Source organism: Lonchura striata, chromosome 2 (assembly GCF_050655825.1).
Source record: "Lonchura striata isolate lonStrDom1 chromosome 2, ASM5065582v1, whole genome shotgun sequence".
NCBI classification, from domain to species: Eukaryota; Metazoa; Chordata; class Aves; order Passeriformes; family Estrildidae; genus Lonchura; species Lonchura striata.
In genome coordinates this window covers 96,609,468-96,629,396 of record NC_140704.1, presented here as the reverse complement: position 1 = coordinate 96,629,396, position 19,929 = coordinate 96,609,468, and the positions used below count along the sequence as shown (strand labels likewise).

General features: G+C 37.1%; 1 protein-coding gene across 5 annotated transcripts in view; it reads right to left on the bottom strand.

Annotated features, from left to right (window-relative positions):
- TEX10 (testis expressed 10) overlaps window positions 1–19,929 on the bottom strand; it is a 54,548-nt gene that overhangs the window by 11,115 nt on the left and 23,504 nt on the right. For all 5 annotated transcript variants that reach the window (XM_077784723.2, XM_077784717.2, XM_085571816.1 and 2 more), the window contains 2 exons: window positions 6,162–6,250; window positions 4,862–4,995 (listed from right to left, as the gene is read on the bottom strand). In XM_077784723.2, coding sequence (XP_077640849.1) covers window positions 4,862–4,995; window positions 6,162–6,250 — 223 coding nt within the window. The remainder of the gene's footprint in view (window positions 1–4,861; window positions 4,996–6,161; window positions 6,251–19,929) is intronic.

Genomic DNA, 19,929 nt, shown 5'->3' with positions numbered 1-19,929 from the left:
ATTATTTTCACCTCTAAACATTAACACTGGGATAGGATGTAGCTTTACTAAACACTAACGGGCTTATAATGAATTTTTTGTCTTCCTTAAAGAAGACTAAAATTGTACCATATTCCTAGTTTAGAAGGAACTTTATTTAGAAGGAAGTTTATTTGCCTCAGCTGCCTTTTTTCCCTCATGTAACTTTAACCTGTAAATATCAATAAAGACAACAAGCTGAAATCTTTCAGAAACTTCAATACAAAAAACCTAAACTGTAAAAATCTTTTGAGTTTTTTTAAAGCATTAATCTCTGCTTCAAATTAAGCTACAGCACTACAATACTACCATTTACTTCTCAAGACAAACATCCTTGGCAGGGCTTTTAATTTATATGCACTGACTTGCCATCTTTTTTGATTTGCTGTAATTTTTTCATAGCACATCTGTGCAGATCCAGCCTTCCCAACTGTATTTCACTTATAAGACTGAACAAGTTTGGACACGGATTAGTGTATTACACTACATGTATCTCTAAGTTTTTAAATTCAAGTCTGCTTTTAAAAGCAGCTGACCTTCCCTAGTGTTTGCTATTAAAGATTTTAAACAATTGGTTGAATATTTTATTTCTTCGAGTCAGCTGTGGGCTCAATATAGCTCTGGAATCTTGACTTCAAGCAAACCCTCAAATTATCATTTGCCTTCCCCCTCTGAAATGTTCAACCATCAAAAAATCAAATATTACAACAGAAATTACCATGTATACACTGTTACCTTGTTAAACTCTTCATTTCTGTGGGCACTTTTTCATTCGATCTTGGCAGAGCAATTCAATTACAGGAGAGTGAACAATATCACTGACAAACACTATGGGCACAGTTAAAATGAGCCAAGGCTGAAGCTCTTCCCTCAGGCTGCAACCATTTATTCTGGAGTCCCATTTATTTCAGCTACAGGGGGTGATTTTAAATAATTGGCTTCAACAAGACAGAAGTAATTTTAAGCAGAAGTTCCTCCAGAAAAGGAACCAAAGTTCCCACTTTTAACATCTCTTTTAAACAAATCATGAAGACTAACCTTTAGAGCTATGCAAAGCAGCATTTAAAGAGACACTTTTCTGAAGCATTGCTTCTTAACTGAAAATCAACACTATTTAAAAGCTTCCAAAAAAAAAAAAAACCCACCCATGGTTTCAGATCACCACAATTCCAATTCCAAACCACTCTCTAGACAAAAGAAAAGTATTTTACAAACAATAACCATCTGAAAACAGGTTTTGTTAAAAATTACCTAAAAGCATTACTTACTATCACAAGTGCATTTGTTACTGTTATTCAAGTGCTACCAAGTGCCCTGGTTATAATAACAATCCAGAAGTCCAAGCTGCTGTTTGAAAATGCCTCAAGTTATTATTTTCCTTTCCAGAAGTTGCCCTTTCTCCAGAGGCACACTGCTTTTTCTCCTGAATCTCTGGCAGGCATACATTATAGATGAAATTCCCTCTTCCAGATCTTTGCCCTTAGAAACACACATCACCCATTGCACATCTATGGACAGGAAGGTGGGACTGCCTTCCCCTGCACTGGGGAAGAAAGTTGAGCAGTAAGGCAAACAAGCTGTGGCCTCCAGATTCACACCTGGGACCCTTCTTCAGTCCCACCACCCCGGCTGCGGCTTCCTCACAGCCCCGACACCCCACCGGCCAAGCGACAGCCCCTGCAGGCTGGGTGCTGCCAAGCAGAATGCTGGAACATCCTGCACTAATGTAGAGATTTTTCTCTTCTACCTGCTTATTTTCATAGAACTTATAGGGAATTAGTATTTGCGACTTTATTCTTTTCAGCAATTAGCTAAAAACTAACAATGGTTTAGACAAAACTAGAGGCAAAGGAAATGAAAGAAGATTGGTGGAAGGACTAATAGGAATCTGATCACTGGTCTCATTTATTGACCAGAAACCAGGCCATCAAATTCTGATTCTGATCAGAGTTCCTTATTTATTTTCACCCACATCAAAATACTTTTCCATTGAGAGGAAATCCTGAATTACAACTACATAATGAGAACTCTTAAACAAACAATTCTCAACACAGAGTGGAAGCTTGGTCTGCAGCCAACGAGCACTGTTCTCATTTAGCAGGTATTTAAAATTACTACAAACGTTTTTCTTAACACTACAGCACCACTATAAACTTCCTTATCTAGCAAGGGAACAGATGAAAGGTTAGCATTCAGAAGCTCTGCACTATACCAAATTCCACCAAAAGCATGACTAATTCACCCTGGCTTATTATTTCCTGTAGCACTTCTCTATCTAAATAAAGCCATTTTCTGCCACAGCTAAAAATATTTTGACTTCAAAATTCTCTCTCACCTTTAACTATCTCCACTTGGAAGAAGGCAGCCTCTGAACCTACCTCCCTCACAATTAATGCTCACAGAACCCTCATATCACACTGTCTTTCCAGACACTCTAGGAGAGTCTCATGATTTGCTGGCAGTTTTCTTCTCCCCAGAGCCTGCAACTCTGGGGTTTGCTTTTTTGGCTGGGATTTTTCTGTTGTTGCTGTTTAGAGCTTTTTTAAAATCTTTTTGAGAGCAGATTAGCTTGTTCAGTACCTAGTGAAAACTACTTGATCTACAAAAAGTATTCCTGTGCAGCTTGTGGCAAATCTTGACTGCAAATGTTTTTAACAAGCCTGCCTTTTTCTTTTTTTTCATTTCTTTACCTCCTTGGTTTAAAAAAATTGTCCAGACTCCAGATACTAAGATTTTAATGGACTACATTCCCCAGAATATTTTTTTCAGAAACTGAGCATTATATAGCATATTGGTCAATATGTCTGAGGCTGAAGAACAATACTCATACAACGAAAAGATAAAACCCCCCAAAACTTAAAGAACACGGTGTTGTATTAGATATTTAAACACAGAGAAAAAAGTAATCTAAAAGCTAACAAGTGAAAAAAACAGACAAGTGAAAAATGAATGGAATTCTGCAACTCATAAAAGGAAGTGGTTGTCTCAATACCAATGATCGCTTCTCACTGTAACACAACCAGATATGCCACCATTATTATCAGATCAGAGGCAAGATTATCTTGATTTTTCTCCAGTGTGAAAACAAGCTACTGAAGAGGCGCCCCTACTTTTTTGTTCCCAGAATTCCATGGTGAAAAAAAAACCTAGCAAACCTAGGGGGAACACCCCAAACAGCATGGCAGCACTTGGTAAGCCTTTAATGAGAGCAGTTTGGCTTTTAGATTAAATATAAGTGTAACAAACCTACTAAAAATAAAACAGCAAACCCTTACTCATACAGTGAATTCCATTTTGTCTAAAAAGCAAAAAAAGAGATTTTGTCTAAAAAGCAAAGGGATTTGTTGATGGTAAAACAAAAAGACCTGGTTCTTTATAGAAGTATTCAAATAATCACAGAATCCTTAGAGCTGGAAGGAATACCCTCACATTCCTCTAATCCAAGGCTCCTGCTCAAGTGGACTCCTGTGCAGCAAGTCACCCCACACTGCATCCAGCCTGCTTTTGAGTACATCCATAGATGGGAACCAGAATGTCTCTATACTACTAATTCCAGTATTTGACCACCCTCACTGGGAAAATGCAAGTTCAGAACCCTCTTTGGTTAAGAGCCTACAAAATCAGGTGGGTCTAGAAGGTCTCATCCTTTACAGATTTTTGATGCATGGAATTTTTGCTCCTATTCTCTTTGATAAAAGTCTCCCAGGTAAGGTGTACATAAATCCTTCAAATGCTGTATAGGATTATGCTAACTCTGAGAAACAAATAAGTCGCTCTGTGCATTCACAGAGCAACAGGAAAGAGAGCTTTCTGATCCCTCCATAGAGCAAGGTATTTTGGTGAGAAAACACTTCATTAGTGTCCAGAAGAGAAAAATCAAAAGTAATTAGAAAGTTCAACTGCTCTACAGGTTGAATGACTGAATGCAGGACACGTAAAAATATGTGCGAGTCACAGTAGCAAACAACAGCCTGCTTAAAATACTTTCTAATACCTAGCAGCACACATTCAATCTGTATTTCAGACTATCATCAATTTAAGAACATTATCATTTAAACACTATGAAGTAGAAAACATCTCCTATATTGCTTTCTTGAATGAAAAAACATACAACAAAAACCTTCTGTTTCACTCTTCTTTCTGAATTCAGGACTACAACTTCATAAATACTGTCAAATTGGCACGTCACTGCAACATGATTTTACATCTTAAAGTGGTTTCTGGTGAGCTAAACAATAAAAAGAGTTGATGCAGAAAGACAGATGATGCACTTGTTTTGAATAAAATCTGGTGGCTCAAATCCCTTTCTTTTAGAACCAACAATCAGATCTTATGATGTTAGGTACTGAATTTAGAGTGAAGTTTCTAAGCCCAACATATTTTGGTTAACTAATGAGGAATTATTCAAAATACTAACTAATGTCAACTTAATACTGCTTCAAAGTTTAAATTTTATTTAATGCAAGTGCATCTTCATTAATAATGACACTTATTCTCCAGGAAAACTCTTTAGAATTAGTATTTTTACAATTAATTTGGTTTTGAAAGCCAAAATATATTGCTGGTCCTAATATTAGTGCTTAAGAATTTCCACCAAGTTTTCTAACAATTTTTTCCTTGAGTATTACTTTGCATACTACATGTCTAAACATTTAACTTTTAAAACATCTTCCTTCAAAATATTATCTGATGGCTGTAGAAAAATGTTGGCTGTTCATCAGCTTTTGTATTTTTCATTATTTTTTCAACTCAAATCACAACAGGATTTAGCCATCTGTGGAAAAGGGATGGAGAGCACTCAGAGTTTGTATGCTGTCATTTAGAATTAGGGTTGATGTATTACCTCTGTCACAGCCCAGTGGTGTAAAAACTGGTCCAGATCAGTTAGGTAAAGACGGATAGGTGAAAGCTGTGTCTGGCTAATGTGTGGTTTTCCTCTAATGCCCTGGAGACTAGTCAGCTCCTCTCTTGAAAACCCTGGGGAAGAAGAAGCAGTACAACAGTATCACAAAACAAGTCAAACAGTGTTCTACTTCAACAGCATCATTGACAAACACTGTCTTTTACACTATGTCAACATAACAATTTTTTCTTAAAAGCTCTTGCTTGGTTTAATAAACTGAGTATATCAAAGTACAAATTTTGACTTTTGACAGAAAATAAAAATATTTTTAAAATCCAATAGTACTACAATGTGATATAAAAAAACTTTAAGAGGCCAGTGTTATGCCATTTTCAATATATGTATCTTAAAAAAAATAATAAAAATGGGTATAATGCAAACTACTTCATGTGCTCACAATAACTCAGTAATAAGTAATATAACCTCAGGGTTAAACAAAAATAAAATTTGGCTTATTATTTCTAGACAGGTATTAGATGTTTTAGTAAAACAGGATGACCACTCCGCAGGAGTTACTTGGGCTTTGCTTTCCTTTTCTCTGCTATCAGTTCAGCACTCTTTTTACCATTTTAGGAACAAAAAGGTAATTTTCAAAAACAAAGTAGCTGAACATTATAAATAACCAAGGCGATAAAGAAAACACTATTTTTTACCACAGCACAAGTCAGTGGGAGTTACTTCTCAGCAATATTACACCATTTTAAGCACTTAACTTACCAAGGTTGCATCACCACAGAATGCAACTATTTTTATAGCTGAGTAAGAATAGAGTAGCAGAAGTAGCTCTGCTCACACACTGACCTTGGCCAGCCTGCTTTAACGTACTTTGATTACTTTATTCTGATGGAATGCTTTTAAGAGCGTAAGCACATTCACAGGAAATCCCAGAGGCACTCATTTATATTGTTATGAGCCAATAAAAGGCATTTACTTCAAGCTAGGAAAAAAAATCTTGTTTAGGTCATATGCTAAATTTAGGTTTTTCTCATATTTTCCTGAAAAAGTTGCTAGAATGAAAAAAAAGTATGCAAATATTCAGCCCAAATGGAAAAGTATAAAAGTCGAGTGTCAAAAATCAGATTAAAAAAAAAAAAAATCTCATGTCAAAAATATATAACAAGATTAGAATTACTTTCAGGAAGTACTTACTAAACCATTTACTCTAAATTAAATTCAGTAATTGACTATCAAAACAAATTTCATTTTGTTAATTCTGAATTATTACATTCATGTGGATTACCTATAAGGGTTGAAAACAAGAAGCTGAAATAGTCCACATCACTCACTGAATTATCCTGCACTTGGCACTTCCAGCCTGCAAAGGATGATCTACACAAAACCAATAGCAGACATTTTATTAAAAATCATACAATTAAGAATTCACAACCGACCTGCACAATACAATCAATTAGCATGCCTAAATTGTTACAGTTTTAGCATTCCTGTTTCTAATTGTTGTTAGAATCACACTTTAAATAACTCCAAAACCAGAACCGGCTCTCTTAAAGACAAGACACACTGAACTTTGTACCCCTGCATGGCCTTAGGTTGCTAAAATGAGATGCTTACATTAACTATACCAATTTTTCATTAATACTGGTATAATCTCCAGTACAGTGATGACACTGCAAATTAAGCTAATTTTATTTCCCTAACTTGGTAAAAGTCTTTATATTACAAATGCCGTGCTGTATTTTTAATCATATCCACTACTTTTCATACACAAGCAACAAACCCCATCTGAAAGCAATCTCAACATTTCTTTCAGAGCTGCTGAAATTATTAAACACAGCTAAGTCAAAAAGTTGGTTGGAGATTTAGAACACAAAAAGGAGCAATACGCAAAGACAGGAGCAAACCTGTTATCAAAGCTGTCTGACACTTTCCATCTCAAGGGCAATCCAGAACAAGTGGAGCACCAGACTGCTTAGGTGGTTCAGTGCTTGTGCTTGTGGAAACTCAGCAAAGAGACACCAGTGACCACCTAATGGCAGAGTCTGGCCCAGGTGCCAGTGCTGGACCAGAGGAAGCCAGGAGCTGGGAACAAGGACATCTCACACATGTTTTCCTCACAAGGCTGCAGCCCAGACCCACATCACATTATACAAAAATGGATATTATGCAAATTGCCTTGTATGCTGCTTTTGGCACTGCAGACTATGGATCTTTGCTGTAAGAGATTGCTGCTTTCCACTCTTACAATCTTGTGAAATTTCAGAGCTTCTGAATGCAATTTTTCAAGCCAACTATCTGCCTCAGATCATTTTTTTTTCCTAATTTCTCTGTGCCAACAGCCAAAATGGCTTAGCTCATGGGTAACAAAATTCTGGAAAGCTTGTTATGCAGGAATTTTTTTACAGCTCCATGCTTTGGGAGCAAAAATATCAAATTTGGAATACTTTGTGCCAGGCATATACATTTTGCCACCCACAAAAATCCATCCATATTTCAGCATCCACAAAAATGACAGCTAGAATATGCACGTGTCTGGAGTTATTAGAAAAGAAAGGATAAAAACCCTAGGATTTTAGAATTTCTTTAAATTAAAGAAAAATTTCAGGATTCCACCAGACTACCATGTAGAATATAGTTAATTCTAGGGAGGCAAAAAGTCATAGGTGAGAGCACAAAGTAAGGCTTTATTAAATAAAGCTCCCGCATCACACTGAATTCTTAATGCCTGCAGCAGGGATCTGACTTTTTCAGGTGATGCAGTGACTCTGCAGGCATCTCTGTGTGCTCCCCTCTGGTTCCTAGCAGGCCTTTGGTCCTGCCCTGAGGCCTGGCTCACTACTTCCTTTTCTTAACCTGCTGTTCCTCAATCTCTCCTCAGACCTAAGGCTGCTACTTGGCTGCCAAGTTCTCTCAGGACATATGGCCAATGGTCTCCCAGGAGAACAGCGAATTTTTTCTGTCCTACCAAGGAGGTCCCAGTCCCATTCATTACAGCATAGAACAGACTTCACATATATTCAACTAAATCATCAAGAGCTCTTGCCACTACTTCCCTCCATAAGGTGGGATATTCACACAGCAGTCAGATCCATACACCAGAAGAGAGAGAGAAATCCATGTCCTATTCAGCACAGCAGAAGAATCTCCCTAAATCTGATGCAGAGACCATGATTCTGACTTGAGGTCATTATTTTTACCAAAATAAGCATTGAGGAGCATGGAGAGAGATTCAAGAGAGCTCAGCACTTGCTAGACTAGACACAGAAATTCAAACTGTGATGCGACCACTGAGCAAAAAGGTGGGAATGCAAGAGGCTGGGAGAGATAACGACAGATAAGAAGCTGAGACGGCAATCAGACAAATGTGAAAATAAATAAATCTTGGGTAGGAAAAGAGAAAGAAAGAACATGTGATAAGCCCCAATTCAGGAAGTAGGGACTTGCCTGACAAATCTTGTTAGAATCTGGTTTAAAATAATCAAATAAAAAATATTTTACCATATTGGAAAAAATCAATTTCCATATGCAACAGTTAGCAGATGCTTTGAATTCCTTACAATAGGACTAGTGCAAGCAAGAATTTTACATAACCTCCAGAAGAGACTGAACAAAAACTCAAGATTCACTGCAGGTTAGCAAGCAAAAACTGCAATAGGTTAAAGAGAAGCCTGGACAGGAAAAGTAATTCCAAAGCTTATTGCTAAACATCTGGAAATCAAACACTTAATCAGTTTTGTTTTCCCACGCATCTACAAACTCACAAATAGGACAAGCATGTTAAGCATCCTAATAGAAAGGCTAAGGGCACTGATACAGACATAAGAGGAAGCAGAGAGAATCCCTGTAGTTCAGCCCTGGGAACATGGAGGCAGCATAAGGAACAAACCCTTGACAGAGCTATTAAATGGTTTAATATTCATCTCTATAAGCAGAGCTACACTGAGTCACACATGCACGAAATCAAGATCCCCAAATTCAGCTGCAGTTTACTTTCTCAGTAAGTGAAAGCTATTACATGCAAAGAAGCAGCCTCAATGTTAAAAGAGCAATAAGGTTTAAAATAATCTAGTATTAAATTTAGAAAGTGACAGAGAAGGTTGCCTCTGATCTTCAGTTTGGCCCCTCTGTGCATACACCTTAGAGTATGATAATATTATGTGTCATATTTTCTCTTTAAAAAAATCTATGTCTCATTCAAACCATGGATGAATGGATCAATCAGGATTACACCATGAAGGATAACATAGTCTGACCTGTTCCTGCCTTATTTATTGCATCGTCTATATTGTGCACAGTGTATGAGGCATAATTAAAAATGTAGAAGAAAGTATTAGCTCGCAAATTCACGTAGGTTATATGAGATGAGAGATAAATACTTCTTAAAACTGGAGAAGTCAGTGGTAATACATTTCTTCAAGTATCAGATTTTTTTTCTTTTTTTTTTTTTTTTTACTACAGGCCAGAATAAGCTCACATTATTCATACTGGAAGCTTCTCTCATCCCTTTTTTTCGGCTAGTTATCCATAGTCCTGCAACAGCTCAACAGTGATTAAAAGATTAAAATGTCACTAACAGCTGTGGAAAGATACAATTTCAATTATTTCTAAGAGCAGCACTCATCTATCTCTACTTCTCCACTTGAACTTACAGTGAATATGAACTCAGTTTTTTGTTTTTTGTTTTTTGTTTTCAAGACAAATGATGGTCTGAAAAATCAGAGCCCAAATGTTTCATACTGGATTCCTGAAGCTGTCAGGTACTTACATTTATGTACTTCTGCCTACACCTTTTCCGTGCCTCAGTTCCTCATCTTTAAGCTGGGAAAAACATCACCTTCCCATCTCCTGCAGCTGTGAAAATTACTTGAGCCCAACAAAAAATCTTCCCTGGGTGGGGGCAGGGGGAGGGAATCTCTTTGTTTTCCAAGTGAGACGTAATACAACAGAGAAAAACATGGAGCCTCCTACTGAAACAGGGCCAAACTGTACCATGAAGTAAATGCTCCTTCAGCGTTCATCATGTACTCCGTACAGAAAGCAGGATGGAGGAAAAACATGAAATCATGTAATTGAAACACCACAAGAGACTCTCACAACACATTAAGACCAAAACCAGTGTCTTTCTAATACAAACACAAACAGAGCAGCATTACAGCATAGAAGTTTGCTGAAATAGCTGTCAACACCTCAATTACCTTAGAACTGAAGTGCCCATAATGTAGACACTTATTAAAGCTGCTCAATTTTGAAGTTCACATTAAAGAAAATAAAAAATAAGGTAAAGAACACAGAACAAGAGATTCCATTCTAGAACATATGTTGATGTATTACAAATACATTAAAATTACTTTTTAAATCTTAGTTTAATATATTAAGACTAGCATGAATAACTGGGGACCGTATGCACTTTGAAAATGCATTTTCATGATGCTTGTAAATTACATGTCAGACATCAAACTAAAAAAATTATCTGCTTTATATATGGAAGAGAGGTAATAAGCATATTATTATAACTTCTCTTTTTTGTATAAATTATTACTCACAATGGGAACCTGTTATCAAACTGCATATGAGTGAGACCTCTCCAGTCATGTAGTCCAAACCCACATTAACTATGATGAATTATATCTTGTAATTTCCATAAGGTCACCTGCTCTCTGTGGGAACCTCTCTTTTGAGGTTTAGAATTGCACCTTTAGGTAACCTGCTCTGTACACCAAATGATACTAAAAAAAACCCCTGAATCTAATTAACTTAAAAATTACTGCTTCTCTTGTCATTAGCAGAGCAAATATTTCTCAGTCAAAGCAAGTGTGCAGTGCATTCCTTTTATCACTTGCTGCAAACTTTTAACTCCAGATGGACTTCACTACTTCTGTTCATGGGCTCTTATTTTCATGTTGGCTATATCACTCAGCTGCAAAATAAAACAACTGCAGTTTATGCACAAGAAGTTATTCCTCAACTGCAGACTATTATCTCTCTATGCTTCCTGACCTAAACTAGCTACTAACTGATTTATGGTTCAGGTTTAGGTGTTGATTTTGGCTTATATGGGCACAAGGAGTCTTTGGGTAATTTTAGAGGTCTGTAGTAGAAGAACTCTGATGAACCTTTCTGCACTCATTTTAGAAATTATCATACCACTTGTCTTCATATAAAACACACTGCTCAAACTCCAGTACTGACAGCAATTCACCTGTCTAGCACCTGCTAAGCAAGTTTTCCTTAGAATTTGGACTGGGGGGGTGGGTTTTGATTTTATGTTTTTAGCAATAAAATTGAAAAAAACCTGTGACTAGTTTTAATCCCGAGTTCAGTCTCCAAGTATTTTTAAAGTAAAACAAAAAAGTAAATGCAAGATTCACAGTTCTAAGGCATTAATACTATTGCTCTTTTGTTCATAAATGTGAGGGTTATAACAATCAAGAAGTGCAAGGTCAAGGGTTTGTGTTTTCTGTTCAAGGAAAATAAAATACCACTCCCTCACCTTCCAAGAAAATGCTCCTAGCACCATCATTGGGAATACCTAGTGCAGAGCATTCCCAAAGCTTTACACAATTATTTGAACATTGGCAAGACAACAGCCTGAGATATACAACTTGAACTGTTACTAAGTGAGCCTACTTTAAATTGATTTATCAACCACTGATCAAAGATCTAAACCAAGCCCTCCCGCAACTGTTTTTATTAACTTTAGGTTATAAAATCACTGTAAAAAGAGTTTCCCCTCTATTTCTTTCACTGATACTTTTGTTCCGCACGGAACACTTAAACAGTCAGACACAGTCAGTAGCTGATGCACTCATTTCTTGAAAAACCTAACTGCATTCTAGGCCTCAACTCTTTGAAAATTTAATAAAATTTAATAAAATGAAAGCACAAATCCTCAAAGTAGTTCAATGACTAAGTCACTGTGTTAGGAAATAGGAAATCAATCTCCCCTTCAGATAAAGACAGTGAACACAGACTTTGCACAACTTCAGCAAGTGCTTTAACCAAGATACTATTAATAATTTATTATTAAATTGCCCTTCAAACACATCAGGAGCAGAAAACTTCCTGAGATTCTGTACACCCAGCAGACAGCCATTGCATGAGGATAGCAATGAAGCAGGAAAAGGCTCTAGGACAGCAGCTCTCAGCTGGGACTCTGGCCGTCTCTGATCACCAGAGAATAAACTGTTCTGGTTCCCATCCAGGACAACTCCTCAAGATATCCTGTTGTAACTGCAAGCAGCTGCACAAAATATTACAGAACCCAACAAAACAGAAGGGAGTTACCAGGATGAGATGACATTCACCTTGCAATAGAACTCCAAGGGAAGGCAAGAATGAACTGAACTAGTAGTTGTGAGCAATCTGATACCTGAGAACTTCCTTGACAACTGCAAGAGTATGGAGTGCCAAATGCTGGGATGCTTTCAGGGGTTTTTGGGTGTTTTTGTGGGTTTTTTTTTGTTTGTTTGGTTGGTTGGTTTTTTTGAGCTGGTTAGTATGCTTTATTTTTAAAAACAGGTTCCACATAACTACGGTCTGTGACATCAGTGCCTGCACCAGGCAAATTAACACTGTAACAATGGATGAAATGAGCTGACACAGGAACACCTGTGTCACACCTGACTAGACAGAATGGTTTCTGAAAAAAATTTTTGCAAGATTTATAAATCTTGTTAATGGTAGCTGCACATGAATATGAAAGACCCTGTAACACTTCAGGAAAAAAAAAAAAAATTCAGAAATCTAAGCAGCCTCAGGGTAGGAACACAGGTCCTTATATCAAGAGATAATTGGTTTAAAGGCAGGAGATGGTGGGTAGAACTGATCAGCTCATACAGCAGAAGACAGACATGACTGGACATCACTAGTGACTACTAAGGTACAATCCAGAAAGAGAGATGACAAAAGTCCACAAGCATTCGCATTATTTGTATACAAAAGTACTCAGAAGTATAAGTTAGTCAAGGCTACCATGACTTTTTTGTCTCTTGACAAAGCAATTTGGTCACTTTATCTGCCTAACAGTGGAAATGACACACCAGCACCTCCCACATTCTGTTGTTCTGCAGCTCCTCAGGATACAGCAGAGCAGCTCTTTTGGCATACCCAGAAGTTCAGTTAAGGCCTTGGAAATATGAGAAGTGAAGTGCTTCTTCCCCAGTAGCCAAAACAATCACACTGCAACCAAAGATCATTAAGAATTGTTTCCACTGCATGAAACAGGCCTGAGTTTTTCTTCACAACCCAGGGCCACAGATATGTAGATCAGCACTCCTTTATAATTTATAAAACATCCATTGTGATCAAACAGAAATTGAGAAAAAAAATCTTTACTGATACAGTGTAGAGAAAAGGTTTCCTATCTTTGATGACCTGTGCTACCCGATGACCTCTCAACACAAGTTTAACATCAGCCCAGAGTTTATCTATCAACACAGAACTGCTCAGCTACTGATCAGTATGCATCAGAAGTGGGAGATTTCCACACAGATACTGCAGCATCTTTCCCTCAGCTCTAGAAGACCCATTTCAAATCCTTCAGCACAGTGTCCAGGGGTCACTGTCTGAGCCCAGAAACACTCTCTGCTGATAAAACCACATTGGGACAACACTGTACATGTGTCTCCCAACAAGCCTTCTCACAGGACTGTTAGGAACTCTGCATGTCTTACAGCCAGCCAGCTGTGTAATAACAGCTGCATTGTCTGACTGCCATTTAAAATAGTGCTTACATGTGAAAACACCTGTCAAATATGAGGTAATGGATCACTTATGGCATTACCTATGAGCATGGAAAGTATGTTACAATACCTCCCAAACACGTTCATATTATCATCGCCAGGAACCATCTGTATAAACAACAAAACACACTGAAAGGAGCAAAATCACATACAAGTACCAAACCAAGACTGTTGCACCTTTATGGAAGAAAAATATACAACATTTTCTCCCAGTGTAAGCATGTACTTGCACTTCTGTAAAACAAGTTATTTTCAAACATTAAAAAGGCCTGTGCCAATATTTATCTCAGCTTTGGCACAGTTTATTCCTGTTCAGCTTTAATGAAAAATAATTTCTGTCAGATTGAAATGCAACTGCAATAAAGTATAAACTCATGTCCCTGCATCAACTTAATCAAATCAGTTTTGAGTTCTACTGCTAATGAGGATCAGCACTCTCAGTTTTCATATCAGTTCTGAAAAAAAACAGGAAACCATGCTGTCACAAAATTATGCTGAAATTACTAAAAAAAAACAAAAACAAAAAAACCAAAACAACAAACCAAAGAATTGAATCTTTGAATACTTCTCTAACTGTATACCCATCTCATCATTCAGACCAACTTAGCTCCAGGTAGTACAGGGCCTGAATGCAAGCTCCAAGAGCAAGTGAGGGGTTTTTATCTTCCTTTTCCTCCAACAGGTCACCATGTCTAGCCACTGTAGTGTGAGTTTTTTGTTTTAACTTTCATTATCTCTTTTGAAGGATCAAGTCTTTCCATTTGAAAATGCAGTAAAATACAAGAAACATCTGAAAGGAATTACCAGGGATTTGAGGAAAAATATGAAGGCTATTTTAAGAAAACAACAATTTAAGCTATGCATTGTTAAAAGTAAGCCTGTCAGCTGCTCATTTGCTCCAGAGCTGCAGAGGTTGTTTGAAGCAAAGCACTGCTTTCAGATTATAAATGAGAGTACAAATCAGAAGAAACATTCACTAATGAGCAAACGGCATTTATTTACGGCAGCAATTGTAGTGCAGAAACAAAATTCTTTTCCCTTTTTGATTAGGAACCTCACACTACAACCAACCTGGGGAAAAATTATGGGGCTGTGTCTTTAAATACAAGCTTGGACTTTTCCTTCTTTTAAGTCCTAGACATTTACAAAGCAGTGAGCAAGAAAAAGGAAATTTGCTGACCAGATGTGGATGAAGGAATGCACTGTAACCCACCCTGGAGTCTGATTCTCAAGAACTACAGACCTTTTCTCATCTTTCAGCAAGGAAAACAGACCATTTTTTTACCCTTCATCCTCAGTGGTACCCCAACAGGGAAAAGCCAGCATTTCGAAAGCACACTGTAATGTTTAGTTTATTCAATAGTGCCTTAAGCACTTTCGTTACCATTTTAGTATTTTCCTCCTTTACTTTTGTTTCCAAATTGAGGGGTGTAAACATACAGCCAGAAAAGGCACTTCAGTGAATACAGACCGTACTATTGTTGCATTTTTCCTAGCAACCCATTCATAACTACTACTATACCTCTCTATACATGTATGATTTTTGATTTATTCTCCAAGATGTACTTAGCTGACTTTCCATTATATACCATTTGTATATAAAAATTGAGAGTTTCCTCTTCTTTGTTTTGTATTATTTATTTAATATGAAGGTAGCTTATTTTTGGGAAGACTTTCATTTTATTGATGTCTTTTTAAAATAAATATACCATTCTGGAATATTTTCTACACTTTACTTACATGAGAATTACTGAATTCAGTTGTTCTATCAGTGTTGCTAACCACAATAAATTGCTAACCACAATAACGGGCTACAATATCCTCTCCAAGTTCTCTCCTGGTTGCAAACACTTTGGGGGAATGTGCTATTTTTCTTTTTCTTGACTACAATTATGCATTCAATAATTCTTTAATCAAGTAGTGTAGAAGGTCTTCATGAGCAACATTTTGCATTCTCACTGTGCCTCCTCATGGTGCACTAGTAAAGGCTGAAGATAAAATAACTAGGATGGCTAAATAAAGAAAAAGTAGGATTTAATTATAAAGGAAATACCCATAAAGAAGTCTATTATAACCCTAAAACATCTTTGAGTAATGTATCTGAAAACAAAGAATTTTACACCTTACAGCAAACAAATGTTAAAATGTCCATCTCAGTTCATTCTAAGCACCAGATTCCAGAGGATAGCGGGAATCAACAGGCGTGCCTGGATGTTTGATGAGACGCCAGCTGAGCTCCCTCATTATTGTCTGGAAAGCAGCAGAATATTTTAAAGGCACTACTTCTTAAGAGTAGAGTTCATTTACAGTTACATCAAGCAGAATGCAAGTTACCCCCAGGGTTATCTCAAACCTGTGAAAACTTGGAACTCCCAAACAATTTATACCAGAGAGCACTCAGATTTCATTTATATAGTACTAACCCTGCTCCTTTTCTGCAGCAACAGAAACAACACTTGGCAAGACCCCAGCAGGGAAAGAGTCCCAAAAGAATAAGAAATGGCTGTTTGAAGCCATTGGAGATCTCATTTATGGACACTCAACTTCAAGAGAGAAATGCCATAAATTAACTCCCATTGTTTTTTATCTAGACAGTGAAATATTATCTGTCCAACTCTCTATTACAGTGAAATAATTTCCAGACACACTGTTCCAATGGATTAAAAAGTTGTAAAACAACCATAACTATTATGCATAAATAGGGCACATAAATAAGTCGCATTTCATTTTCTTTATTTGTACTTCAAGGAATGAGAGAAGGCAGCAAAGTTTTCCCATAAAGTCAGCAATCTAACTTACTGATTTATATATTTGATCGAAATACCATAATCTGCATTTCTTAATCCACAATTCACAAAATAGAACACAACAGTAAGTATGCAGATTATATATTAATCATCTTAAATATAGCACCATATACAAAAGGGAAGAAAAAAAGATAATTCTGTTTGCAAGAGTATCTAACACTCAATCATCACAAAATCACTGAGTGGCAACAAAAAACACTGAGCCTGACAAATGGGTTTCTCTGCAATTGCAGCAGTACAGAGTTTGGTACAGCAGACCCTTTTTCAGGCAAAGTAATGTACTTTATACAAGAAGGTATTTACAATATTTAATACATTTCCACATTTGACAAAAATACTTGCCTCAAAGTCAGTCTTACAAAAACTGCTCAAAACATAAGCACATTCCTCACTGGTTCTTTAAAACCATTTTGAAGTAGCCCTTCTGCCCTATTAATGCAGAAAGCAGGCATAGGGAGATTACACCAAAATTTTTTTAAGCTCTACTTCTGATACTGCTAAAGTTTATTACCTTAGTCCCTATCAGACCATCAATGATGTACATATTTCCTCACTTCCTGAAGAGAACTGTCTATCTGTCCATATCCATGGCCTCAAGGATTTACCAGAACTCCACTGTCAAGGCAAAGCTAAGACTGGAATTTCAAGCCAAAGATCCACTCATGCCATATATTGTATATTCCAAACCAACACTTAAACCATTCACCTTGAACTAGCAGTGAACTACTATTTGCTTATTTAATAGTTGTTCCAATAAATAATAAATGAAAAATAAATATTGACGTTAACTCTTCTAGAAATGTGGCACACTGCATCTAGATGAATTGCCTATCTCAATATACCAAAATAGTACCACCTAAAAGATCACAAAAGAAATCCATCCAGTAGCTTTGATGCAGAACACTGTCTAAAATACTACTGAGACCCTCCCATTTTTCTCCATAAATATAAGCTTATCAAAGTCTTAAATCAGCGACCAAATCAGAAAACTCATCTCCTGTCAAGCAGCTGCTCTCTCTCATTTCTCACGCAGAAGTGACAGACTGTTCACTCATGTCTCTCCACACCCTTCCTCACCTGTATGATTTATATCCCAAAATCCTGGCACACTTCCATCTCTCAGAACTCCACCTGCCTGCACTTATTGAAGCTACTTACATCTCAGATCCCATACAGTAAGCACAATGCAGGCATTTGAGAAGAACAGGAGGGAAATTAAGCCACTACAAGACCTTCTGATCCTCAGTTTCACCTGAAACTCACCAGCTGTAGCCATCCCAGTGATCTCAACACCAGCAATGTCTGTTCACTGGCACAGAGATCATGACCATAGCAGCATCCAAAATGAGGTGACTGCATTTCAGCTCTCTTTTCAGAACAGTCCTTAGTCTGTGCCAGCTTCAGCGAAATGTAGACCAAAAGCACTACAGAAACCATTCTAGTAATTTAACAGTATAGATAACTAGCCTCCCAGGGGCTTAGAAACCTTCCCATTCTATATGGAAATACTGCCAACATCATTTTGATTCTGAGCACATACAAGTCACTTAATGGGCTCCTACACACCACTTGGGTATTCACTTCACCATTGCAAAAATAAAAAGTGAAACTATTAAATATTTTCAAAATTCACTTCTAATAAACAAACAAACAAAAAAAAGGTCTGAAAGGTAACAGGCAATAATTATAACTTAATGTTACCACCTGATATAATCACAGGCTTTGAACCATCTGGATACACTTACTATTAGTTCTATAGTTTACACATAAAAAAACCTACGAGTCCCTTCAGTTTCTAATGATTGTTCAGGGAATTACTGCAGGTTTTATTATGATCCATAGGTACCTTCAGTGAATCCACCTTAACGTAGCTAGTCCCTGACAAATACGCACAGCTCCATACGAGCACTCTCGGATGCATGTAAAAACAGCCGTTCTCTGCCAGTCAAAATAGCGTGGGAATAGAGGCTGTTGAAGAAATTAAGAACAAGTACCAAACCCTCTGACGCTCCTAAATGCAATCTATTTAAAGCCTGACTGATAAGTAGATTCCATAGGAGAAATTTAGGGAGAGCCCCCTCAGCACAGGGAACGGGAATGTACCGGAAGAGAAACAGCGCCATCTACTGCCAGCAGCGAGGTACTCGTAAATGACGGCTCCCGCTGGATTTGGGACAGTTTCTCCGTCCAAGTCACAATCAAAAACTACAGAAAATGTCCCACGAACCAAGCTGTGGCACAGAAATGTGGAATTACAGAAGTTTTTTTTATGGTACCATTCATTTGACAAACTTGAAAGTGTAACTCTTGAGTATCACAAGAGCTTGTAAATGATCACCAGGTTACCCAGTCTCTCTACTTCCTTCTAGGCTTTACCCTCTGCCATCCACGTCCAACCCGACTGCCTGATATTAAGTATTTTCAGTGAAGTATATTTGTATCCTCTTGCTACACAACCCATTCCACTATGTATCTCTGCTTTCATAAAATTTTGCTAGCTCTCCAACCAAACATTCTCTTGACATTTAAGGCATTTTTAATCCTATTCCTTTTCAACAGTCTTGTACACAGCTGACTCTTTTTCCCAGCCTTATCTACCTAAAATGACCACTTGTCAGTCGTTCCCCATTATCACAGACTACTATTATTTGCTCTTGAAACTCAATCCAGTCTGTCCATGTCATTATCTAAAACAAGCCACGAAACTGGATACAATAGTTCAGCTTGGTCTTTCTGATAAAAGACAGAAAATTGGTTCATTTACCCTGTGTGCAATAACAGGCTATGAAGCTCATGAAGCTCAGCTAATGTTCATATCTAGAAAACCTACTATTGTTTCCTAGACTGTATAACTTATTTTCCAATGAAAAAAAAGTATCAGGCTCTTCTGTTCTTGAAAAGCTAGTATTTACTATTACTTATCTCCCTATCTTTGCATGTTTAAGTAGACAAAGAAACTTTTTTTGGACACCCCCCTCATCCAAAAACATTTCTATCATCTTCTTTCCCTAAGTCCTTAAGGCACCCAAGATGAATCTCCTAGGATAAAATGTTTACTGTCATCATCATTGAAAAAAAAGAAAAAAAAAAGAGAGTAAAAGGTGTCTTCCACAAAATACATGTCACCTAAGCCAAAGTTTAAAAAGCTATCATCCACAAGCACTTTGTAACCTGTACAATTTTTTAACTTGGATATAAAGGTAAGAATTTATTTTCAATCCCTTCCATTCACTTTGTCTATGAAAGAGTAATTTTAATCTTTCCAAGGACTTGTATTATTTTCAGATGTGCTTCTATACAAAACTTCCTGTTCTTCATATTAATTCCTCTCAATAAAGTGAGAAGAGCTTTATCAAATAAAAACAATGCTTGGTCAAGAGCAATCTCTCTTTTTCAAGTTTCATCAAAACTTGCAGGCCTCCAGAAAGAAGGGCTGTCAGGGATTATCAATACAAAAAACTGCACCATTGTAAGCACATCATTACATTTTTCTTTCATTTAGTGA